This window comes from Danio rerio, chromosome 17 (assembly GCF_052040795.2).
Source record: "Danio rerio strain M-AB ecotype USA chromosome 17, GRCz13ab, whole genome shotgun sequence".
Taxonomy (NCBI): Eukaryota; Metazoa; Chordata; class Actinopteri; order Cypriniformes; family Danionidae; genus Danio; species Danio rerio.
The window spans coordinates 9107015-9129804 of NC_141037.1; the positions used below are offsets into that span (position 1 = coordinate 9107015).

Sequence of the window (22790 nt, forward strand, 5' to 3'; positions counted from 1 at the left end):
CTTTGCTTTGGTCATTGTTTTATGTTGTCTTGCCACCTGTTCCTTTTGGATTACCCTCATGTCACTGTTTGCTCCTGTTTGACCATTGCCTGTCCGACTAGTCTCTTAATAAATCTGCACATGGATCCTCTGTTGTCACCCGACTGACTGTTGGCATGGTCTAACATGGCATGGCATGTCTAAAATTGACTTTATTTCCATTATATTAGTTTTTTTAAAGTCACAAATTCCCTGAAACATCACAATAACAGAGTTTTATATTGTAATTTTCTTACACTGTAAAAAATGGTGAAAATTTACACTATTACTGGCTAATTAATTAATTAATAACCAATTGGTTGCCAGTAATACGGTAAAATGTATAAGTTCACAGTAAATTAACAATTACAACAGTGCAGCAGTATTACAACACAAATATATTTAAAATTTACAAGCGTACTGTAAATTAATACAGTATTACTGGCAATTTTTAAAGTATTACTGGCTAAATGTACAAGCGCACTATGAACAATTACAACTGTGCTGCAAACAACTGTAAATGACCCTTCGCTAAGCTTCGTCCTCCTTAGTTACTGTTGTTACGCCTATCAAGCTTTCGTGCCTGGCACGTTTATTACAATGTGTATGCGGCGGTGTTAGACATTCTCAGGGATATAACTAGTCATTTTTGGCGAACAGGTGAAATATCCGAGAAAGCCAGACAAAAAAGGACTGCAGTGTGCCTTACAGGAGGATATTAGCGACACAATACGCAACAAATTAGAGAATAATTTATTTAAAATTGAAGCTAGGTTAGCCTAGCTGCCTCATTCCGCTGACCATTCAACAGCTTAGTTCATGCACAGCAGGAGACGTGAAATATAAAAATAATCTAATAATAACTAATTAAACCGTGATTTCTCTATTTTTAGCCAAAAAGCCTGGTAGATTAATTGTTATGCAATGAAATATAGCGTTACTAACCGACAAGGAAACACGCATGGAAAATGCTTCTACATAATTCATTCATAGAAAGAGCAGCCAGAAAGAGGAAATTGATGAATTTGTGCCGAATATTAGCATCATTGACCCATAACAATGTACAGTACCTATTACTGTCAGTATGTTTGTGTGCTTTTTATACTGTTTTCTATTTACCTTATTCTCCGCCGACGAGCGGGCGCTGCCATTTGAATCTTTTTGGCTCGAGACTTCCGGTCTCATTCACTTCCATTCATTTTTAGACATTAAAAACTGCTCGTTTCGCTGTTTGATGTTGCAAACTGATATTTCCTTATTATATTATCCTACTTGGTCTGTATAGTCATGCAAACATTTGTTTGTAGAGCAAGTAGTTTGACCGTTTTCTGCCGTTTATTATTCCTAGTCATTTCTCCCATAGGCGACTGAATCGGAAGTTCAAAGACAATCGCGAAAACAGCCGCACTTCCGCATTTTAGAATAAGGTCAATACATGCTATTTATACAGCTGGTAACTCGCTATAACGTCAACACCAATGACTAAATCTCAAAAAGACAGACGAAAACATTGGTGAATTGTAGCTCTGACATGGACATGAAGGTTATAAATTACTGAAAAACAATTGCGGGTGAAGTATATATTAATTGCAAGTGCTCAGTTTGTGATCATATCTCTGTTTTGTTTTGTTGATATATAATTCAAATATTCGTAGCTTGAAACAGATGGAAACATGAATGAATTGTGCTGCTTTTACGACCCCTTAGAGAGCTCGATCCATGCTGGCATTTCTCCTCTTGGGTTTTAAGTTTTGTAAAAGGGAAAAAAATCCACCACCCATCCAAACTTTTAGGATACCAGATATCAGATTTGATCTATATGCGCAACGCTTTGGCTTTTTTCCCTTGCTCGAAAGCTTGAAAGACCTCCTGGTGTAGCTACGGTTGCTATGCCACGATTTTCGGGTATGGCTTAGCAAAGGGTCAATTGTTAATTTACCGTAAATTTGTATATTTTACTGTATTACAGCCACATTTTTTAATATTACAGCCATTTTTTACAGTGTACTATTGTTGTATCCTAAAAGTTTTGTACAAGTGAATCCGAGAAGAATCATGGCATGCCTTCCAAAGTTTTACGCTAGAGGAAGGGACATCACTTTTTACAATTTTTTCCTTTATATAACCAATGTAACAGTTGACCAGAATGTGTTGAGAGACAAAAAATGTATTTTTATAACTGAAATGACAAATAATATAGACATTCTGTCATGGAACAAATATTTTCATAGGAGAATAACCGACTTAAATAACCATGAATAGGAGAATAAGCGTGTGTGTGTGTGTTTCTTAAATACAGTAGGCAAAATAAGTATTGAACACATCAAGTTTTTTCCTGGAAATAATATTTTTTAAGGGGCTGTTGACATGAAATTGAACAAGATGCTGGTAAAAACCCAAACAATAAAAACATAAGAATAAAACAAAACAGAATTTATTTATTTTTAAATGAGTTAAAATGCAAAAACCCTCAGAAATTTCAATCGAAAATGAGCATTATTCTTAGCCTCCTTTGGTTATGTTGAGTTATTTCACTTTGAAGATTATGAAAATAATTTATTCCTTGCCATAAAAAGGAAATAACTGAACATACACACAGGAGCCTGGTAAAAATGCTAATTTTAGAAGAAAATTTCAGACGGTATTTAGAGGTTTTTGCATCTAAACTCTTATAAAAGGCTTTTTTGGTGAAGGCAGATTAAAAATGCCTCTCATATGGAGAATGAAGTCACATGCATTGCTCAGGTGTGAGTTTTTCACAGACTTCAACAGAGTGTAATTTGTATTTTATATTGGGTTCAAGTCAGGTGATTGTCTGGGCCATTCTACAGCTTGATTTTCTTTCTCTGAAAGCCTTTAAGAGTTTCATTGGCTGTGTTTTGGATCATTGTCTTGCTGAAATGTTCATCCTGCTTTCATCTTCATCATCCTGCTCATGTAGATGTTGGACTGAAGCAGCTGATATTCATTTACACTGAGGAAGGGCAGAGGGTTGCTGAAGAACTACTGAGAGATTTCAGCTGCTGTCTGGGCTTTCACTGCCTTTCTACACCTCCCTTTCTTCATGTGTTCAATACTTTTTTCCAAGCATTATTTCCTTTTATTACGCATAACTTCATTTGTAAACTAATTTGAATCCTTTTCTTTGCATATATGGATTTCTTTGGTTGTTACCAACACCCAGAAAAAAACTTCAAAGGCACCTTAAGAAATATGTTTTCTGAGAAAAATGGTGACGTGTTAAATTTTTATTTTCCCTGCTGTATCTGCAAACTTTATTATGTTTTAGAAGAGTCAAAAAAGTACATACAACACCTTTAAATGCACTTCTGCTTTGCATCGGGCGGTTCTTTGCCTAAATGTCATGCATTTACAACTCATGGCAATCTGTTAAATATCCCCCACATAAACAACCACATTGATAATCACAATCCATACCTCTGCTGTAGAGTAAGCACATTGGGCTCCTTCAGGCCCTGTTGATCCGCCTTCTCCTCAATATCCTCCACAGTTTTCAGCAGCTGTTCTTTACGCTGTCTAAAGGAGCTCCAAAGAGCACCGAGAGCCTCAGCTTCGCTTTGTTTGGAGCCCAGTAGGTTTCTCACGGCGTCCAATTCAGCGCTCAAGGAGTCAGCCAGTGAACGACACGAGGACCGAGTCTCTTTCCCGCTCATTAAGTGCAGGTGAGATTTACACAGGTTGCCGTCCAAATTCACGGCGAGCGTTTCAAGGCGGCTGATATCCGGAACGATGGCTTCCAGTTCTCTCTGCAGCTCTTCCACCCGGCTTTTATCCCAACTCCCAGCGCTCTCCACGGTCTGTCTGAGGCCCTGGAGGACGCCCGCTGCCACACTGTGGGTGTGTAGAAAGGCCTCCAGTTTCTCCAGACTCTCTCCTCGAAGTTCAACCAGCTGATGGGCCTCCAGGTACGGCTGTAAGGAGCTCTCCCACCTTCCCTGAAGATGCTGGACTTCAGCTGGCTCACAAACGTCACACAGGGTTTTAGTTTGCTGCTGAAGATTCTGCCGGACGATGCTTTGCTTTAGGAGAGCTTCTCTTTTTTCCTGGTGAGGAAAATGATACAATTTTATTGTCTTGTAATATAAGCACTCTTTTACTTGGTTTATATATACAGTCAAGCCTGAAATTATTCATACCCCAGGGGGTTGACTTTAGGGTTCTCAACTTAACATGTTAAACAATAAATCTGTTTTAAAAGTCAGTAAAAATATTGTTTTTGATTATGATAAATGCATTTTTGTGTCACAGTAATGTCCTATAAACAATTGAAGGCAAAAAGCTTAGCCCTCCATAACCTTCAAATCTTTCTACAAATGATGTTTATTTTTTTTAAACATGGACTAATTCCTAATAACTAATTTATTTTGTTTTGCCATGATGACACTATGCACTATTTTAATAGTTATTTGCAAGATAGTAGTATTTTAAGGCAAATTTAAAGGCTTAACTAATAAGGTTACTAATTAACTAATTAGGTAATTAGGTTAACTCTTCAAATTTAGCTAAGTCATTGGACAACAGTCATTGATTTGTTCTGCTGCCAATGAAAAAAAAATGTCTTAACCTACTGACTGTTTAAAATAATGACCATTAAAATAATTTAAAGAATGACTGATTTAAATAATGGCTTACACACACAGCATTGTTGGTTTACACACACAAAAAAATTAAACAAACATAATCCTGTTGCACTACTACACTTGATTTTGGTTGTAGTTTGCATTTTAAATGAAAATCTGAAATATTTTATGGCATACTTAAAAAAAGATGATTTAGTATTCAAAAATGCTTTATTTTAAATGTTTAAAAACAAATTGGTCTTACACTTCATATTTTCAGATTTTTCAAAGTATATGTATTAAGTTGGTACTTTTAACATAAACCGACATGTCAACCATTTGGTAGAGGCTGATATTTTAGAAATTATGGCATGTGTTGAAAGAAAAGAAAATTGAGTGTGGTAACTAGCATCATTAGGAGTTAAGAAATGCAGTGCAATTTTTTTCCTTGGTGGGGTAGTTAAAGGGTTAAGGAGGCTAATAATATTGACCTTATGAATTAAAATTTGTTTATTCCAAGCAGCCAAATTTAAAGTAATAAGACTCTCTCCAGAAAGAAAAAAAAAATATATATATATATATATGTGTGTGTGTGAAAAGATACTGTGAAGACTACTTGAAACAAAACATTTCACAAAATAGCTAATGATTTTGCCTACAACTGTATATTTCTTACAATAAAATCCTGTAACTGCATAAAAAAATTACCTAATATTTGCACATGGTGTTGTCAAGTATTTCAGTGTTTTTAGAATAAGTCATATTAGCTCAACCAGGCTTAAAAAAGTATGCTGAATTCTCCAGAAAACTATCTGATATACTAAAATGATTCTCAATATCAATGTTGAAACCATTTTGGCTGCTTAATATATTTGTGAAAACCATGAATGATACATTTTTTTTATAATACAAGTTTTATTCCTGAATGAACATTTAAAATAACAATTTCAAATTTTAATTCAAATCTAGCAATCTTAAACTAATATAGCCTATCTTCTTGGAGAAAGGAAATTAATGATCAGTAATGATGAGTATTCAAAAATATTTCTATATTTTCAATGTTTTGGACTCAAAATATCATTTTTTAACAAACCCCATGAAAATGGTGTGTATTAAAATTTGAATGGCTAAACAAGTAAATAAGTCAAATTAGTTTATTATGAAAATACTAAATGAGTAAACATGAAACATGCGTAATATTTATATAAAAGATAGATGGTAAAACCATTCTAGACAAACATGTCCATAAAAGTCATCTGGTGTTGTTTCTCAGTGGCTCTGAAGATGAAGCGTACCTTGATATCATTGGTGGAAGGCTGAAGATCAGTGATATCAGTGTGAGAGGTGGAGTGTAGAGAAGACAGAAAAGACTCTCCCCATTTGAAGAACTTCTGAAGAGCCTGATCAAACTGATCGACCTGAGACAGATGCTGCTGAAGGACCTGGATTCTAAATCAACAGTTTGATTTACTTTGTCAGACATTATAATAATACAAACAAAAACGTTCTCAAAGAACATAGCTAACATATATATTATTAACCATGTAATTTAGTGCTGCACAATGTCATTTCAGGAGTGATATTGCAAAAGTGTAACCATAGTGTGTAAAAGGATTAATAATTTGCATGTGTTTAAGGTCTGTGACTGTGTGGGCATTTTTAAAAAGTTATTTAGGCGCAAGCAATTGTACATATTTTAAAGAATCACTTTTGAGAATTATTTAAACAGTGAAGACTATATATATATATATATATACGGAGAAATGACTAGGAATTATAAACGGTAGAAAACGGTCAAATTACTTGCTCAACAAACAAGTGTGTTCATAAAGCCCCATTCACACGGGGCTTCAGCGTCAGCGCTTGACTGAAGGCGTGTCTAAAGTTGGGGCTGCTGCGATCATCATAGCAGCATCAGCCAATGAAATTTAGTCAGTAATAGGCCACTGTCTAGCTGGTGTATTTGCATACAACAATCTGATTGGCTGGCGCTTCCGTCGGCGCTTGAAAAGTTGAGCTACTCCCAACTTCGGCAGCAAACAACGCCTTTGAAGCGGCGCCGACGGATCCACAATGCAGTTCGGCAACTTCTGACATCACCCATTAAAAGTGAATGGAAAGCGTTGATGCTGAAACTCCGTGTGAATGGGGCGTAACTATACATACTATAAAAAGTAGAATAATACAATAAGAAAATATTGGCGGTTCATTCCGCTGTGACGACACCTGATTAATAAAGAGACTAAGAAAATGAATGAACGAAGAAAATATCAGTTTGCAACATCAAGCAGCATAATGAGCTTTAGTAAGGTCTAAAAATCAATGGGAGTGAATGAGACAGCAATTAAGGTCAATACAGTATGTACTTGTAAATAGTTTATTATATTTTATGCATGATTCACTCCCCTACAAAATCATCCCAGTCAATTTACATTATTACATTCTTTCCAAATAGAGCATATCAAGTCATCTGGTAAAATTGTATTGAAATCACATAATATTTTGCAGAAAAACGACATATCGCAACGTCAGATTTCCAGTATCGTGCAGCCCTAATGTAAACTCTTCTACCTATAATAACTGACCTGTGAGGTATAGCTGTTGTCTGACACATCCATCTTTTCTCCAGCTGTTGATGGTCTTCTTTGAGTGTTTTCACGCGTTCATCTGATGCAGTGGTGTAAAGGGACGGTGTTTGGGCCCCGAGTCTGTTATAAACTGCCTCCAGGGTCTCAAGCTCAGTTTGCAGGTGCTTCAAAACAACAACATTTAAGAAAATTAATAAATAATATGAAACCGATCCAATTTAGCTGCACAATTTTCTACAGAAAAAGTTGTTTTCACTATCTAAATTTGATAAAATGTGCTGTTTTCAATGTTTTCAAACAAACAAACAAAAAAAAGGCAGAAATTAAATGAATATTGGCTAGTTCAACTAAAAATGTAAATTCAGACAAAAATTCAGTTTCTGGTTCCCATTGGCTGCCATGGTATTTATTTATTAATGTGTTTAAGTAAATGGGAGCTCAAATATACTTTTAAATTGTGTAAAATGAACTGTTATGTATGTATATTCTTGAAGGCATGGTGGGGTTGCTGAACTATCCATTTAACTATCCAACATAAAATCAATAGTTTCTGGCTACTATTGATTTCTGTGTTGTTTATTCATTTAGTTTGTTAGTTTGATAGTTTGTTGGTTAGTTTGATTGTTTGTTCATTAGTTCAATCGTTTGTTCGCTCATTCGTTAGTCCATTTAATCGTTAGTTCCCTCATTCGTTAGTTCATTCAATCGTTAGTTCGCTCATTTGTTTGTTCGTTAGTTCATCCGATTGTTAGTTAGTAAATGCGAAGTCAAACATTTTCTAAAATGACTTTATAGGCTGGAACATTCCTGATACTGGCAGAATATTGCACAGCTATCAGCCAATCAGATTCGAGAACCAGACAGAACTGTTGTTTATATAACATATATAAAAATATATATTTTTTATATCTAGTTTTGAGTGGGGGTGAACTATCCATTTATCTATCATATTTTTCATAATTCCAGTACAGTACATCCAAAATGAGCTAACATCAAAAAAAATTAAGCCCCTATTACATCTTGACTTTGAAAGAAAAATGACACATTCCAGAACTAAATTGCATTGTAAATACTGTTTTTAAAATGTATTACTTTTAGTTCCAGCAATTCTCCATCCAGCTTTAGTCTGTCAACCGGCAGAGACTGACTGTCAGGGCCACACGCAGCTTCACATCTCTCCAGACATGACTTCAGTGCAGACCAATCCTTTTCATACCTGAAAAAAACAAAATGTAAAATGATGTCTGTTCCATCTGTCCTCTGATGGCGTGTTTACTGGTGCGAGGGCGGGGACAACCTGTCTCTTACATGAGATCCACCAATGGCAAACTAGCATCCAATCAATTCTCCATAAACAAAAGCTTGTCCTACACATGTTGTTCAGAAGCCATTTTACTCACATATGCATTAAAATGGGATGCTTTCAGACAAACCTGCTTAGCTCAGAAAACTTAAAACATTTGTGTAAACGTATTGCTTTAAAATATTAATTTAATTAATACATTTTTTAATATTAAAAAAAAATATATATATATATAAATTTACTTAATTGTATGTATTAATATTATAATTACTTAATTATTAACCAAAATAATAATAATAATAATACATTTTATTTATTGTTATTATATTATATTTTTAAAAATGACTATATAGTACTTTATATTATAAATTTATTCATTATTTGTAATGAAATGTTATTTACGTCTTGCAGGAACACACAACATAACATTTATTTATTTAATTTAACACTTATTTTCCGTATACAAACCACGCTGGGAACTAGAAATCAAACTTAGTCAATTCAAGTTGACCTTAATACAATGAAATCCTGAGTTCACAGAACTTGTTCTTATTAAGTTTGATGAACATTTTACAGATTTAATTTAATTAAATTCAATGTTCAATTTAAAAATGTTGATTATATGTTGATTTTCAATTTATTACATTATTTATTTATTTATTTAAACTTGCACGACATGTATATGGGAGCAATGCGCACATGTTGTGCAAGTGGCACACACATGAACCGCGCATATTTTCCAGCCACTCCTAGCTGAAAACATCTGAACTTTTCCGAATGCTGCGAGCGCACCGCGATTCATAAAAGTAGAAGTAACCAATCTGCTTCACACTTTGTACAGAATATACACATTTTAACGTTAGTAATAGCGGCAGACTAATTACCTCAGACAAACACAGCGCAACCCAAACACTGCGGCGCTTTTTACCATAAACTTGTATCAAAACCGCAGCAAGGGTTTGTTAATTTGTCATCCTCTGAGAAAATGCTTGATGCAAGCAAAGTTCATTGTAAATGGTCAAGGAATCCACGCACACGCTTGACACTTTAGGTCAAAATAAACACACATGTGAAAACGAGTGCCGTACAGCAGCAGTGAGGAGATTGTAAATGAAAAAGTATGCAAAGATGTCGCCAGAGTGGCTTTTTGGTTTCTTTTCTTGTGCATCCCTGCCACTAGCTCCCCATCTGAAAGATTTCTTAGCATAGGGGATAATATAGTCATTCAACTTCACAAGTTGTAATGTTGCAGTATGTACTTGAATAATAATGGTTGGTTCCTTTACTTGAAAGCTCAGATTTGATTATCATAATTTGTGTAGTTTACAGAGTTTGAGGTTTACTGTATCATTATTATTTACACCTTAAAATTGGCTTCAATGTCGGCGCCAATAGCCTAGTGGTTCGATTCCCGTCTCGAGGTCCTTTGCTGATCCCTCCCCTATCTCTGCTCCCCACACTTTCCTGTCTCTATATCTCCACTGTCCTATCAATAAAGGTGAAAACCCCTAAAAAAAAATTATTAAAAAATAAATAAATAAAAAATAATTGGCTTCGATTGTTGAGCGTTTACGCTTCACCATTGCACACACTTTGTAACATTTTATTTATCTTATTTTAAGAGTCTCTCCAACACTGTTTATTTTATTCTAAAAAGATCAGATATTTTGTTTAAATATTTTTGTTTTTCACTTTTAAAACTGCCTTAGTAATGTTGGTATTTTAAATAAATTGGTTAAAAAAATCCTAATAATCCTAAATGTATTGTTAAAATATTTAATATTTATCGATATAGAATGATATGAAACATGACATTGTGATGTTTTTTTGCATTATTGCCCAGCCCTAAATAAAAATGTAATTAAATGTAATAACTAAAACTATAAACAATACTCAAATGAATACTCAACCACAACAAAAATATCAAAAAAACTAGTGTTCACAATTTTGATTATTAAGAAGCCATTTCTTAAAATTATACTTATATATTACTTATATAATTCCTTAAAAGATTATCAAACAGACTGTGGTATCAAATTCCACTGATGCAATGCTCTAAGAAAAACAAGCTTGAGCAGAAGAGGTATTTTAAGCTCTCGCTGCACCCCTAGTTACTCTTGTTTTCAATTGAATAAGTCAGATGAGGCAAACAGTGAAAAGAAGCATACTTTTGCCAGTGTGACAGAAGGCTCTCGGTTTGGTTCTGTTTCTCCTTGGCCTGTTTTAAACACTGCTCATAGTTTTGCTGTAGGGCCGCCACGGCTCTCTCTGCCTTCTCCCTCTCACTGAGCCTGCGGGCGCCAGCAGACAGAGACAGCAGCGTGGCCTTCAGCTTCTCCAAACTCTGAAACACATCCTAAAACCAAACAAATCTTTTATTCACATTGAACTGCTGCAAATGACTGAGAAATGTCCCATGCAGGATCCGTACCATGTGACTCTGTAGAGTTTTGTAGGTCTCGGATGAAGATATGCAGGAGGTGACGGGGTTGTCAAGTTTCTTCTGGATCTCTTCAACCTCTGATTGTACCTTTTAAAAAGATGCCGTTTGATTTTTCATCATGAGACATTAGAGTGATTTAGTAAGAATAGTATTTATGATTTAACAGCATGTCTGCAACAATTCATGGCAAAAACAGTTTAGTGACTTCATTTAAACAGTTTTTAAATAATTCAATATTTAAAATAATTCTCCAATTTTCTCTTTAACATATTCAGCATAAAAACAAAACATTCTAGGGAAACAATTAAATGAAAATCATGGAACATTGTTACGACCAATGTTTTTTTATTTTTAATATGTACAATCCAACCCGCTCTTACAATCCAACCTGCTCTTTAAGATCTCAAAACTCAGGGTTTCGGCAGTATCCAGAATAGCAAAGTCTACTGAACGAGGTCGAGCCTTTTCATTTATGGCTCCTACACTCTGAAATAGCCTTCCTGATAATGTCCGAGACTCAAAGACACTCTCTCAGTTCAAAACAAGATTAAAGATCTATCTTTGTAGTAAAGTATACCAACACTCCTGTCAACACTTATGTTTTTCCTAGGATTCTTTCGTATTTCAGACTCATCTCCCGCCACCCTCCTGTTTTGTTATTTCTCCTGGAAAACTCCCGGGATTTCACCCTCCGGTCCTCAACTTTTTGGTACAGTCTGTAATACCCCCCGGGTCACTTTGATATAGTATCCAATCACAACAGCCACCTGAAACCCGGTCCATAGAACAGTTACTAACACCACAGTAGAGTTAATAACCCAGTTCTCAACAGTGTTTTTCAGACGCCTCACCCCCGAGCACCCCACCCCAATATCTCGTGTTTAAATACACTATGAACAACAGCTACGCTAATTGTTTTCTTTATTCTCTTTTCCACTTAGGGATACTCATCCCGAGGCCTCTGGAGTTTATGCAGTGCCATTGATGTGATTCAAGACCTGTGAAGAGATGGTGCCAACCATTGAGGACTTCTAGAGGTATCCATAATCCTGGACCAGGCTGTATCCTAAGCAGATGCTGTGGCGCTCATGGAGGAGTGGAGAGCATGAGACTGATTCCTGAAAGACCCCATGGACAGACGAGTCTTCGCAATGATCCCGTGGGTAAGCTTGAACACCCGCCGGTGACCTAGTCAAACCTGTAGCTTCTCCAAGATCGATGTCCAGCGTTCTCCAGCCTCTGGCGCCTATACTGCAGCTCTGAACAAGAAGTTTGGCCAGAGGAGAAATAGTCGTGCCCAACTGAGCCTGGTTTCTCTCAAGGTTTTTTTTTCCCCTTCACAATCGTCAATTGGTGAAGTTTGTTCCCCACCACTGTGTCCACTAACTTGCTTGGTTTGGGACTTGTGGAGCTGCGCATCGATGGATTTGCTCTCAGTGTTTGGACTTTTAGCAGTGAAAACTAAACCACACTGAACTGAACTAAACTGAACTTTAACTCTGAAAACTGGACTGACAGTTTCAATTTACTAGAACTACTATGTTAAGCTGCTTTGACACAATCTACATTGTAAAAGCGCGTTAGAAATAAAGGTTAAATGAATTAAATATATATTGCATTCTATGTATTTTCTTGTCCCTCCTTTCTGTGTTGTTTGTCATCCCATGCTGTAGGTTCCTATGGTAATACGGTCCAGACTGTGATTGGCTGACAGACTGTCTGCTGGTCAAAGCGTGAACTATAAAATGAAACTACAAGCAGCACTCGATGAGCTCATGTCTAATGTGACTAAAATAGAGTAAAGAGTTCCTGGATTTCCCCCTTTGAACGACGACCAAACTTTGTCATTGTAGAGATTGCCCACATGTATGTAGAGGCCTGCCTATTTATTTGGATAACGCTTTGGGTTTATTAAAAAAAGATAATACTGACTTTGTTTATGTTCAGAAAGTGAGGTAAGCTTGTTGTATTTTCTTTAAATATTTATAGGTAATTTAGCTTATTTTCTTCGGAGATTCTTTTGTTTGTTATTTTGCCACCCTGAAGAGATGCTTAATATTTTTCCACTACAATAAATCCAGTTAATTAATCTCAAGTGAGTGTCCGTGTTTGGTTGTCGAATAAAGAGCATCTTTTCGGGAAATCTAACATCGCAACCCAATTTTGTTTATTATGACCATTGTACATTTTCCAACCCGGGCTCATTGTGGAAACGTAGTCCCGCGGACGTTTCTGGAGGCCGCGGAATACGTCCCGGCGGGTACGTACGGCTGCAGTTTTTGTTTGTTTTCGCGAATCCGCGAGAGGCCGCTGTTGCTCGCTTTTTTGCACCTCAGACGCCTCTCGCGAGCGCGAACCGTGAACCCGCCGGAGGCAGCTATCCGACTGACCGGATGATTGACTGCGCGACCGGCCAATCGGCCGACTCGCCCTCCTCCTTCCCTGAACCCAACCGATTTTACCGATCGACCCGCCAGCCCGCTCGCTTCCCTAAACCCGAGCAACAGTTCACAAAAGCCGTCCAAAAAATTAAAAGCCGTTAAATCCGTTAAATAAAAAAAAAATAAAAATTAAAAGTTTTCGGATTTCGCCGCATTCTCACCCTGTTACGAAACTCGTTCACTTAATTTTTGGGATTCTGTTTTTGTCTTACCTGATTGCTGGAGCTGCTCTTTCCCGGACTCGAAACCGGTCGCCATGGTCGACCCCTCTCCGCATCTCGAGCCTGCCGACGTACGCGCTGAGCTGAGTGGACAAACGGGTTGCAGCGGGGAAGCCCTCCACAAGGAGGTAAGGCAAGCGCGAAAGGGAACAGCGTCACACCGCCCCGCAGCGTTCGCTTGAAAAAAATAAACGCGGCCGTACGTACCCCCCGGGACGTATTCCGCTGTCTCCAGAAATGTCCGCGGGACTACGTTTTCAGAATGAGCTTGGGTTGACATTTTCCCCCCTGAATGTAGGGAATATTAGACATTAGAAAGATAAATTCATGTTTAAATTGTACCTGTTGTAGATTGGAGTTAAACTTAGTCTGGTGGGAGGAGCTTTCCTCCAGCTGTCCACTCAGGTGGTCCACGCTCTCCTTAAGCTCCTCCCAGTACCTGCCGATCTGTGTCAGCCGGGCTTTGATTCGTGCAGATTCGCCAGATGATACAAACTGGACGAGCGATTGAGACTTTTCCTCCAGATTAGACAGGACCTCTGATCTCTCCTGCAGACCCTCTCTGATGGTCTACCCACCGGAAATATAAGAGATGAAAACCATGAGGTCAGTGACACTTTATTTTCCTTGTCATTAAAGTTGCAGTTAATTTAGTAAAAAAAAAAACGTGTCAGATTATAAATGGATTACAATAAATAACTTAAAATAAATAAAATGTTTTATAACAAAAATATTATTTTTGTATATAGAGCTATGGAGAAAATTAGGAGAGCACTTGAAAATATGACTTTTATTTTGTATTTATAGCTATGTATAGTTATTTACAGGTTTTAGTTTTTGTGATAAAAATGTATTTTAAATTAAATTAATGTTAATACAGAGAAGTTTGTATTTATTTTTTGACAAAACAATACTAATGTAACTTAGTAATGTAACAGAAAAGTTGGTGGAATCACGCTGATTTCCAAATACAGCATTTGAAAACATTTGTTATTGTTTTGTATTGTAAATCATTTAATACATGTTAATATTTATATAACTAATTATTAATGAACTATAGAGATACACAACAATATCTTTAACAACTAATTAATTAACTAATAATTACTTTAATTATTAGTTTAATTACCTACTTTAATAGTTAATTTTGTTAATTAATAGTTACTAAATAATATTAATAACTTAATGATTTGGCATATAAACTACACTGCAGAAAAATGACATCAATAATTAATAATAAAAACATGTGACTGGACAAAAAATAACTCCTATAAAAATAATAAAAATGATTGTTTTAAAAATCATGTTGCTTAATTATATTTGTGGGAATAGCTAAAAATACAAAGAGATAAAGTTAAAATTAGCATTACAGCCTTATTAAAGCATTAAAATATTATATAAAGATCTATTTTATATTATTTATTTATATATTAATAATTATTTATATTTTGTAAGACAAAACCCTATTCTTTGATTGGTAATATCCATTGCTAAGAACTAGTTCAACTTTAAAGGTGATTTTCTCAATATTTAGCTTATTTATTAAACTTTGAAATGGTTTATGGCACAGGGTCACACTGTATATAACTATATTTGAAAAAAAGTAATGCAGTCAATAATATAAAAGCAATAATAATAATAATAATAATAATAATGATAACTAACTAAATGATTACATATACATCAGACAGAATTTTAATTTGCAATAAAATATACATTTTCGCACCTGTACAGTACAGATCTGCTGGTCCAAAGGTATGCTGGAGCTTTTTAAGGCATCCATTTCTCTTTCTCTCTCCATTATCCATGAGGAAAACGCTTCAAACTCACTCCCGAACAAATCCCACTGACTTTTCATTCCCTCCAAAGTCTTCACACTGAAAAACCAGACAGTCATCAAAACACTCTCTTACAGCTGCCTTATTCATTCACTTAGAGTATGACTTCTAATGCATTCCTCTTAATAATCCTAATGTAAAATCCATATGATAATGTAGGGTATTACTCTCGCTTGAGTCCTTTCTCTACTTTGTCCACTTGTTCGCTCAAAGCTCGTGCTTGATCCTGAAGAAGAGACTGGTTTTTGGGGCCCAGTTGGATTTCTGTGGCCCTTTTCAGAAGTGTGTTCACCTGTCTGACCTCCGTTTCACACTGTTTCAGGAGATCCTGCGGGAACAAATGAAGGGAGAATGAAGCGTGCTTTCTTTGTGTGAGGCAGAATAAACTAAACACATATAAAAAAAACTGCTTTTAATTCAATATGATCCAGCTTAGTATACACTGGCTGTGCTAAAATGGCTTGCTAAAATGAGGCATCCACTGAGCTCATACAGACAGATGTTAAAGTTCGCATGAACCAGAAGCTGCGCCCATTTTTTTTTGTATTGTGATGCAGTTCCTAGATAAACAGAATATTAAATGAGTAAACAGTGGGCGTGGCTTGTTTTTTGTACTGCAAGCTGATTGGATGTGGTAAAGTAGGCATTTCATTCAGAGAGATCTGGAAAAGGGTTTGAGGAGAGCTACTACAACCTAACAGACTCCTCAGCCTCACTATTTCTGTTTGCTGTCAAAGCTGACAGTTGGAGGGGCGTGGTTAAGTGTGTTAGCCAACTATCAAAAAAAAACTATTAAAACTATCATGTTTCGAAATGTGTTGAAAAAGTATCTCCGTTAAACAGAAATTGGAAAAAAATAAATAAACAGGGCGCTATTAATTCTGACTTCAACTGTATATGGCTCACTTTGGCACTCTCATTGCTGAGTCTGTTTTATCTGTTTGTGAACTTTACATCGCATTTCCTTTGCCTTGTCTTGCCATGTTTGATCCTCACTTTATTTTAGCGTTTATTCCTGTCTGCTGCATGCTTTCTGACCACTCATCTGTTTTTTGACTATGACTCTGTATTCTCTGCATGTACCTGATTTGCCCCTGTGTTGACCACTGCTTGCCTGATGATTCCTCTTAATTAAATCTGCTTTTGAATCTGCCCTTTCGTTGTCAGCGTCCCCTTCATGTGACAACTGGAATAAACAGCCAGTGACTTCCACAGTATTTTTTTGTTCTTACTATAAATGTTAATTGCTGTGGTTTCGCATGAATTCATTGACCACACTTTTATTTTGAATTCGTTTTATTACTAATTATATTGTATTAATTGTGTCTTCGTTATTGTATCTTGCCTTGTCTGAGTGTGCAATAAACATACTGTGATAAAAAAAAAATTACTAGGGGCGAGGCAGTGACGCAGTAGGTAGTGCTGTCGCCTCACAGCAAGAAGGTCGCTGGTTCGAACCTCGGCTCAGTTGGGGTTTCTGTGAGGAGTTTGCATGTTCTCCCTGCCTTCGCTTGGGTTTACTCCGGGTGCTCCGGTTTCCCCCACAGTCCAAAGACATGCGGTACAGGTGAATTGGGTAGGCTAAATTGTCCATAGTGTATGAGTGTGTGTGTGAATGTGTGTGTGGATATTTCCCAGAGATGGGTTGCGACTGGAAGGGCATCCGCTGCGTAAAAACTTGCTGGATAAGTTGGCGGTTCATTCCGCTGTGGCGACCCCGGATTAATAAGGGGACTAAGCCGACAAGAAAATGAATGAATGAATGTGAACTTATGCTATACGTTAATCATTACTAGTGTGTTAATGCTTAAGGATAGTTTACCCATAAATAAAAAAAAAATTAACGCACACTTTATTCCCTTTCTTTTTTTTTCTGTTGAACAAAAGAAGATATTTTGAAGGATGCTGAAAACTTGTAACCATTGACTTCTATAGTAGGAAAAACCAATGGAAGTCAATGTTTACCGACTTTCAAAATTTTTCAAAATATCCTCCTTTGTGTTCAACAGAACAAAGAAACTCAAAAAGGTTTAAAACAAGTAAAGGGTGAGTAAATGATGACAGAAAATTAATTTATGCAAGATTCTGAAGCCTCAAATTGATGTGTTACTGATTGTGGAGGCTCTCACAGCTCTTCTGTGTTGAAAATAAAGATGCTGGTGTTTAATTAAAGCTGATTGATTATATGGAGCCCTTGGTGATGTGGTGTTGTTCTCACCTTGGTTTGCTCCAGCTCTGAGCTCAGGCTCTCTGGACTGCTGAAGTTCATCTCTCTCTCTGTGACGGATCGCACTTTACCCACAAACTCCCTCACTGACGCCTGCTGAGCATCAAACTCCTGCCAGGCTGATAAAGTCACCTAAAAAAACACAGAGCAGCATTTAAAGCATCATCTCAAAATAGATCATCTGCTAACATATAAATGCATGCATGACATGCTTTTTGTTTGAGCAAAATAAAGGCAGCATTTTTAAAAAACATTTTTAAGGTCAATATCATTAGTGTTACTAAATAAGAACAACAGTTTTGAACTTGAATCTTTCCGCTCATCCCGGAAGTGACCTTTTATATAACATAAAAGTTCTCAATTCTTTTCACCAGCAATTGTCATAAACAAAAATGAAACTTACCTATTAGCGCCTAAAGAAATACTTTTTTTCTAAATGAAATTAAATTAAATTAAATTAAATTAAATTAAATTAAATTAAATCATTAATTAATTTATACTTATTTTTATGTATTTATATATTTATTAATCAATTTTTTGTTTTGTTTTATTCATTTATTTTATTATTATTTGCCCTGGCCATCCTCACCTCCAGATTCTTTTCCTGTGACTCAGTGTTTTCATCCATTTTCTTCAGAGTGGACTCTAGCTTCTGCAGGTCATCCTGTAAACTCTCTTCCAAACCCTCCTCGATCTGCAGCTGCTTTCCGCGGTTTATCTGCTCCTGCATGTCTTTCCTCTTCAACCGGAGGCGCTTCAGCTGTTGCTGCAGTTGAGAAAAGCACACGAGTGTGATATACCAGTATTATAATTAATTAAAACTATTTAGCCTGACATGTTTACTGTTCCAAATAAAATATAAAATATATTGTGTTCAAACGAGAAATTTTTTTTTTGTTTAAGACATTTAAAAAGAACATATTTTGGAGCAGTAATCACAATACCGTGATTTTTTCCCCCAAAGTTATGATAGCATCCGAATCTTATACCAGCTCATGCATAATTGTGATTGGTTGAGCACCTGATGAAGCAGCAAGAGTTGTTGAGCTTCTCTGACTGACTCTGAGTCCAGAATCTTGCTGTTGTCAGACTGAAGCTCCTTCTGACCCTGAGTCAGTTCCTCCAGTGTGGTTTTCACCTCTTCTCTGAACTGCACACAGTCGCTGACCGCCAGCACCACCTTCTCGGACTATCACAACACACACATTCAGTTAGATTCAATGTGTAAAAAAACACAAACACAATTTTTTTATTATTATAAACATTAACTTTAATAAAAAATCTCAAAATACTATGTATATATATATATATATATATATATATATATATATATATATATATATATATATATATATATATATATATATATTGTATCGTTACACCCTTTATATATATATATATATATATATATATATATATATATATATATATATATATATATATATATATATATATATAAAGGGTGTAACGATACGCGTATTCATATTCGTACAAATATTTCCGATATATATATATATATACATATATACATATATATATATATATATATATATATATATATATATATATATATATGTATATATATTAAGGGTGTAACGATACGCTTATTCATATTGAACTAATCAACGCTCAACATGGCATCTCAAATGACGTGGCAGACAACATGCTGCCTTCCCCGCTGTCATGTTAAACAGTAGAGTAGACCTTCGCTTTTGAACTCAGAATATCACTTTATTAAAGCATGCATGCACTCATTAGCAATCGTGCTAGCTTCTGTGTCAGCCTGGCTGCTCGTGCTGGCTCCGCCCCCGTTGCCCCAGCAACCCTGGACCCCCGACACAAAAGAGCCAACCTCCAAACACTACTCCAGGCACGCGTTACTCTAGCTCGCAAAATGGCTCGTAACGTTAATGTAATCCCAGACATCCCAAGTTTCCCGGAAGCTTCGGGAGACTCCTGGATGCCCGCAAACTAATGATAATCTTCTGGAAATCGCGCGTCTCCCCCCCAGTCCTAAAATATGTCGCACACCACTCTCCACCGTATCCCTCCTAGCTCTTAAGGTACGTTGGGCACAACTCACCCCCGCCGTTCAGGTACAACGCACGCACCGCTCTTCAGATACGTCGCGCACCATCACCGCTACCAAGAGAGTGGTGACGAAAAAACATCTGAGAGATCTTAATCGGTAGTGGAAATGTGGGGTTTTAAGAAAATGTTAAATGTAATAGAGCCCCATTACATTATTCCTTTATAAGCCCATTTCAGTCAGATAATTCCTGCTTTCAGATCCACTGAAATGGCAGGTGACAGTCATATCAAGCAGATCTGTGCTGTCTGAGGAAAAGGTGGACACTCATCTTTCTGAACATTAAAAAAATACTTAAAAATTGATTGAAACCATATAATATATACCATATAAAACTAAATTGTTCTTTTCTTTTTATTTGCTTAACTGCTACAATATTATATTTATTTTTTGTAGGAAGCTTTTTGGTTTTGAGTATAAAGAAGGATTTTTTTTTTTTTTTTTTTTTGCTGCTGCTGCTTAAATTAAATTAAATTAAATTAAATTAAATTGATTTATTAATTAATTTATTCTTATTTTTATATATATATATTTATTTATTTATTTATTAATATTTTATTTATTTATTTATTTATTTATTTATTTATTTATTTATTTATTTATTTATTTATTTATTTATTTATTATTTGCCCTGGCTACCCTCACCTCCAGATTTAGAAGGAAAGAAGGATTTTTTTTTTGTTTTTTTTTTATGCTAAGCAGAAACCCCTGAAGTATAGCTCTATCACTGTTTAAAGTAAAAGTAAAAGAAAAAAACAGGATCATACTTTTATGATGTTAGTTTTAATACATTAAAAATTAAATCAGAGAAATCCTCTGACTTTTTTCTTTTTTTGCTGTATCGAAAACATACCGAACCGTGACACCACTGTATCGTATCGAGCCGAACTGTGATTTTTGTGAACCGTTACACCCCTTATATATATATATATATATATATATATATATATATACTGACCTCAGAAAGGGAGATGAGGAGACCCTTGAAGTCATTGGAGAGTTTGCTGAGAGCGGCTCCCTGCCTCTGAGCGTCACTTTCTGTGCAGATCTCGATCAAAGCAGCCAAACGGTTCTTCAACCAGCTCACATTTCCCTCCTGCAGTTCAGCATCGTTCCTCAGACTCTGCAGATCATAAACAAAAACTATGAATAAGTCATACCGCTCTCACACTTTTTTTCAGAGAGCAAAAATGCTTTTCTTACTTAAAGTTTTTGTAGAAATAATAAGTCAAAATGAAGTGAGATTTTCTACAGTTACCACCTTAATTCATAGGTTATCATTATTATAGGTTATCATAATATTTATTAGAGCTGTGTCAGTATGTTATTCAATCCAAGATGTGGGCCAAAAATCTTTTTTTTTTTTCAAGTATTGCACCTTAAAGGGTTAAAGCAAGCAAAATAATCTGCCAATGCGGAAAGCAAAATAATCTTGTTTTTGTTTTGACATAAGATAAGTTTGCTTACACCATTGCCTGATTGATTAAACACTATTTTTTGCTTGTCTTGATTTCGGATATTTAGATATTTGTACTAAAAACTAGAGAAAAAAAAAGTCTCACCTCAATGGTGGACTTGACTTGTCCAAACATGCTGGGATCTCCAGCTCTGTTTCGCAAAAGTCTGAGCTGACTTTCTTTTGATGTAACCCAAGCAGAGAGTTCAGAAAACCTGTAAAACACACATAAAATCACACATAAAAGTTATAATACTTTAGCTTTGATTTTACAATTCACTCATACTAGAAACGTCCAGGCTGGTGTGTTAAAGGAAGTTGGAGCTAAATGTCACCGACTCGGTCCCAGTCGTTCCCCTCTCTGGCCAGCAGAGGTCATCATCACCGGACTTCTAGACATTACATCATCCACTTAAACTGATGAGCGCACACACCTGTTCCTCATCCCGCTAACGACCCACACTCACCTATATAATTCACACTCTCACTCTAGTTCAGTGCGAAGTCTTGTTCTGCACCGGCTAACACTACTGAGCGGTTCCTGATCATTGCCTGCTTTCCCGTTGACAACCTTGGGACTGTATTCTCGACTCTGTATTGCCTGCCCTGAACTCTAACCTGCATCCTGACTTTGATCCTCGCCGCCTGCCTTTGACCCATGCCTGAATACTCACCCTGTGTTTGCCAGCCGCCAGCCCTTCGACTAACTACAACTGTGTTTGATGTGAGTTCGCACACGCTTAACATCTGTGTGCTGTTTGTTATTAAACTCTGTTTAATAAATATACTGCAAATGGATCCCTCTGTGTCAGACCCTTCGTTACACTAAACACCGGCCCTCCACAACCGAGTTTGGACACCCCAGTTCTAGTCACATTTATTTACTGTAAATACTCAAAATGAGTTTTGCTGCTTGTTCAAACAACTTATTTAAAATGAGCTGAATCAACACAATTCATGAGGGTTTTTTAAGACAAATTAATTGTTTTATGTTTAATCCACTTAAATGTGTAAAATCAACTGAGTTAATTTAATTTACATTTACATTTAGTCATTTAGCAGACGCTTTTATCCAAAGCGACTTACAAATAAGGACAAGGAAGCAATTTACACAACCAAGAGCAACAATGAATAAGTGCTATAGGCAAGTTTCAGGTCTGTAAAGTCTAAGAAGGGAAGTATTAGTAGTATTAGTTTTTTTTTTTTTTTTTTTTTGTACAGTTAGTGTGATATTCAGAGGCAATTGCAGATTAGGAAGTGTAGTGGAGACTAAATAGTTGGGTTTTTAGTAGTTTCTTGAAAGTAGCGAGTGACTCTGCTGTTTTGATGCAGTTAGGGAGTTCATTCCACCAACTGGGCAGATTGAGCGTGAGCGTGAGCGAAAGTGATTTCTTCCCTCTTTGGGATGGAACCACGAGGCGACGTTCATTCACAGAACGCAAGTTTCTGGAGGGCACATAGATCTGCAGAAGCGAGAGCAGATAAGAAGGAGCAAGGCCAGAAGTCACTTTGTAGGCAAACATCAGAGCTTTGAATTTGATGCGAGCAGCAACTGGCAGCCAGTGCAAGCGGACCCCGCTTGATTT

At 36.2% G+C, this 22790-nt stretch overlaps 1 protein-coding gene across 8 annotated transcripts in view; it reads right to left on the bottom strand.

Annotated features, from left to right (window-relative positions):
- Nucleotides 1-22790, bottom strand: part of syne1b (spectrin repeat containing, nuclear envelope 1b) — a 367683-nt gene that overhangs the window by 226475 nt on the left and 118418 nt on the right. For all 8 annotated transcript variants that reach the window (XM_087289683.1, XM_087289682.1, XM_087289680.1 and 5 more), the window contains 14 exons: nt 21311-21419; nt 20707-20871; nt 18681-18848; nt 18249-18425; nt 17651-17791; nt 15600-15760; nt 15321-15471; nt 13937-14164; nt 10921-11019; nt 10658-10845; nt 8279-8402; nt 7184-7350; nt 5894-6047; nt 3457-4082 (listed from right to left, as the gene is read on the bottom strand). In XM_087289683.1, coding sequence (XP_087145809.1) covers nt 3457-4082; nt 5894-6047; nt 7184-7350; nt 8279-8402; nt 10658-10845; nt 10921-11019; nt 13937-14164; nt 15321-15471; nt 15600-15760; nt 17651-17791; nt 18249-18425; nt 18681-18848; nt 20707-20871; nt 21311-21419 — 2658 coding nt within the window. The remainder of the gene's footprint in view (nt 1-3456; nt 4083-5893; nt 6048-7183; nt 7351-8278; nt 8403-10657; nt 10846-10920; nt 11020-13936; nt 14165-15320; nt 15472-15599; nt 15761-17650; nt 17792-18248; nt 18426-18680; nt 18849-20706; nt 20872-21310; nt 21420-22790) is intronic.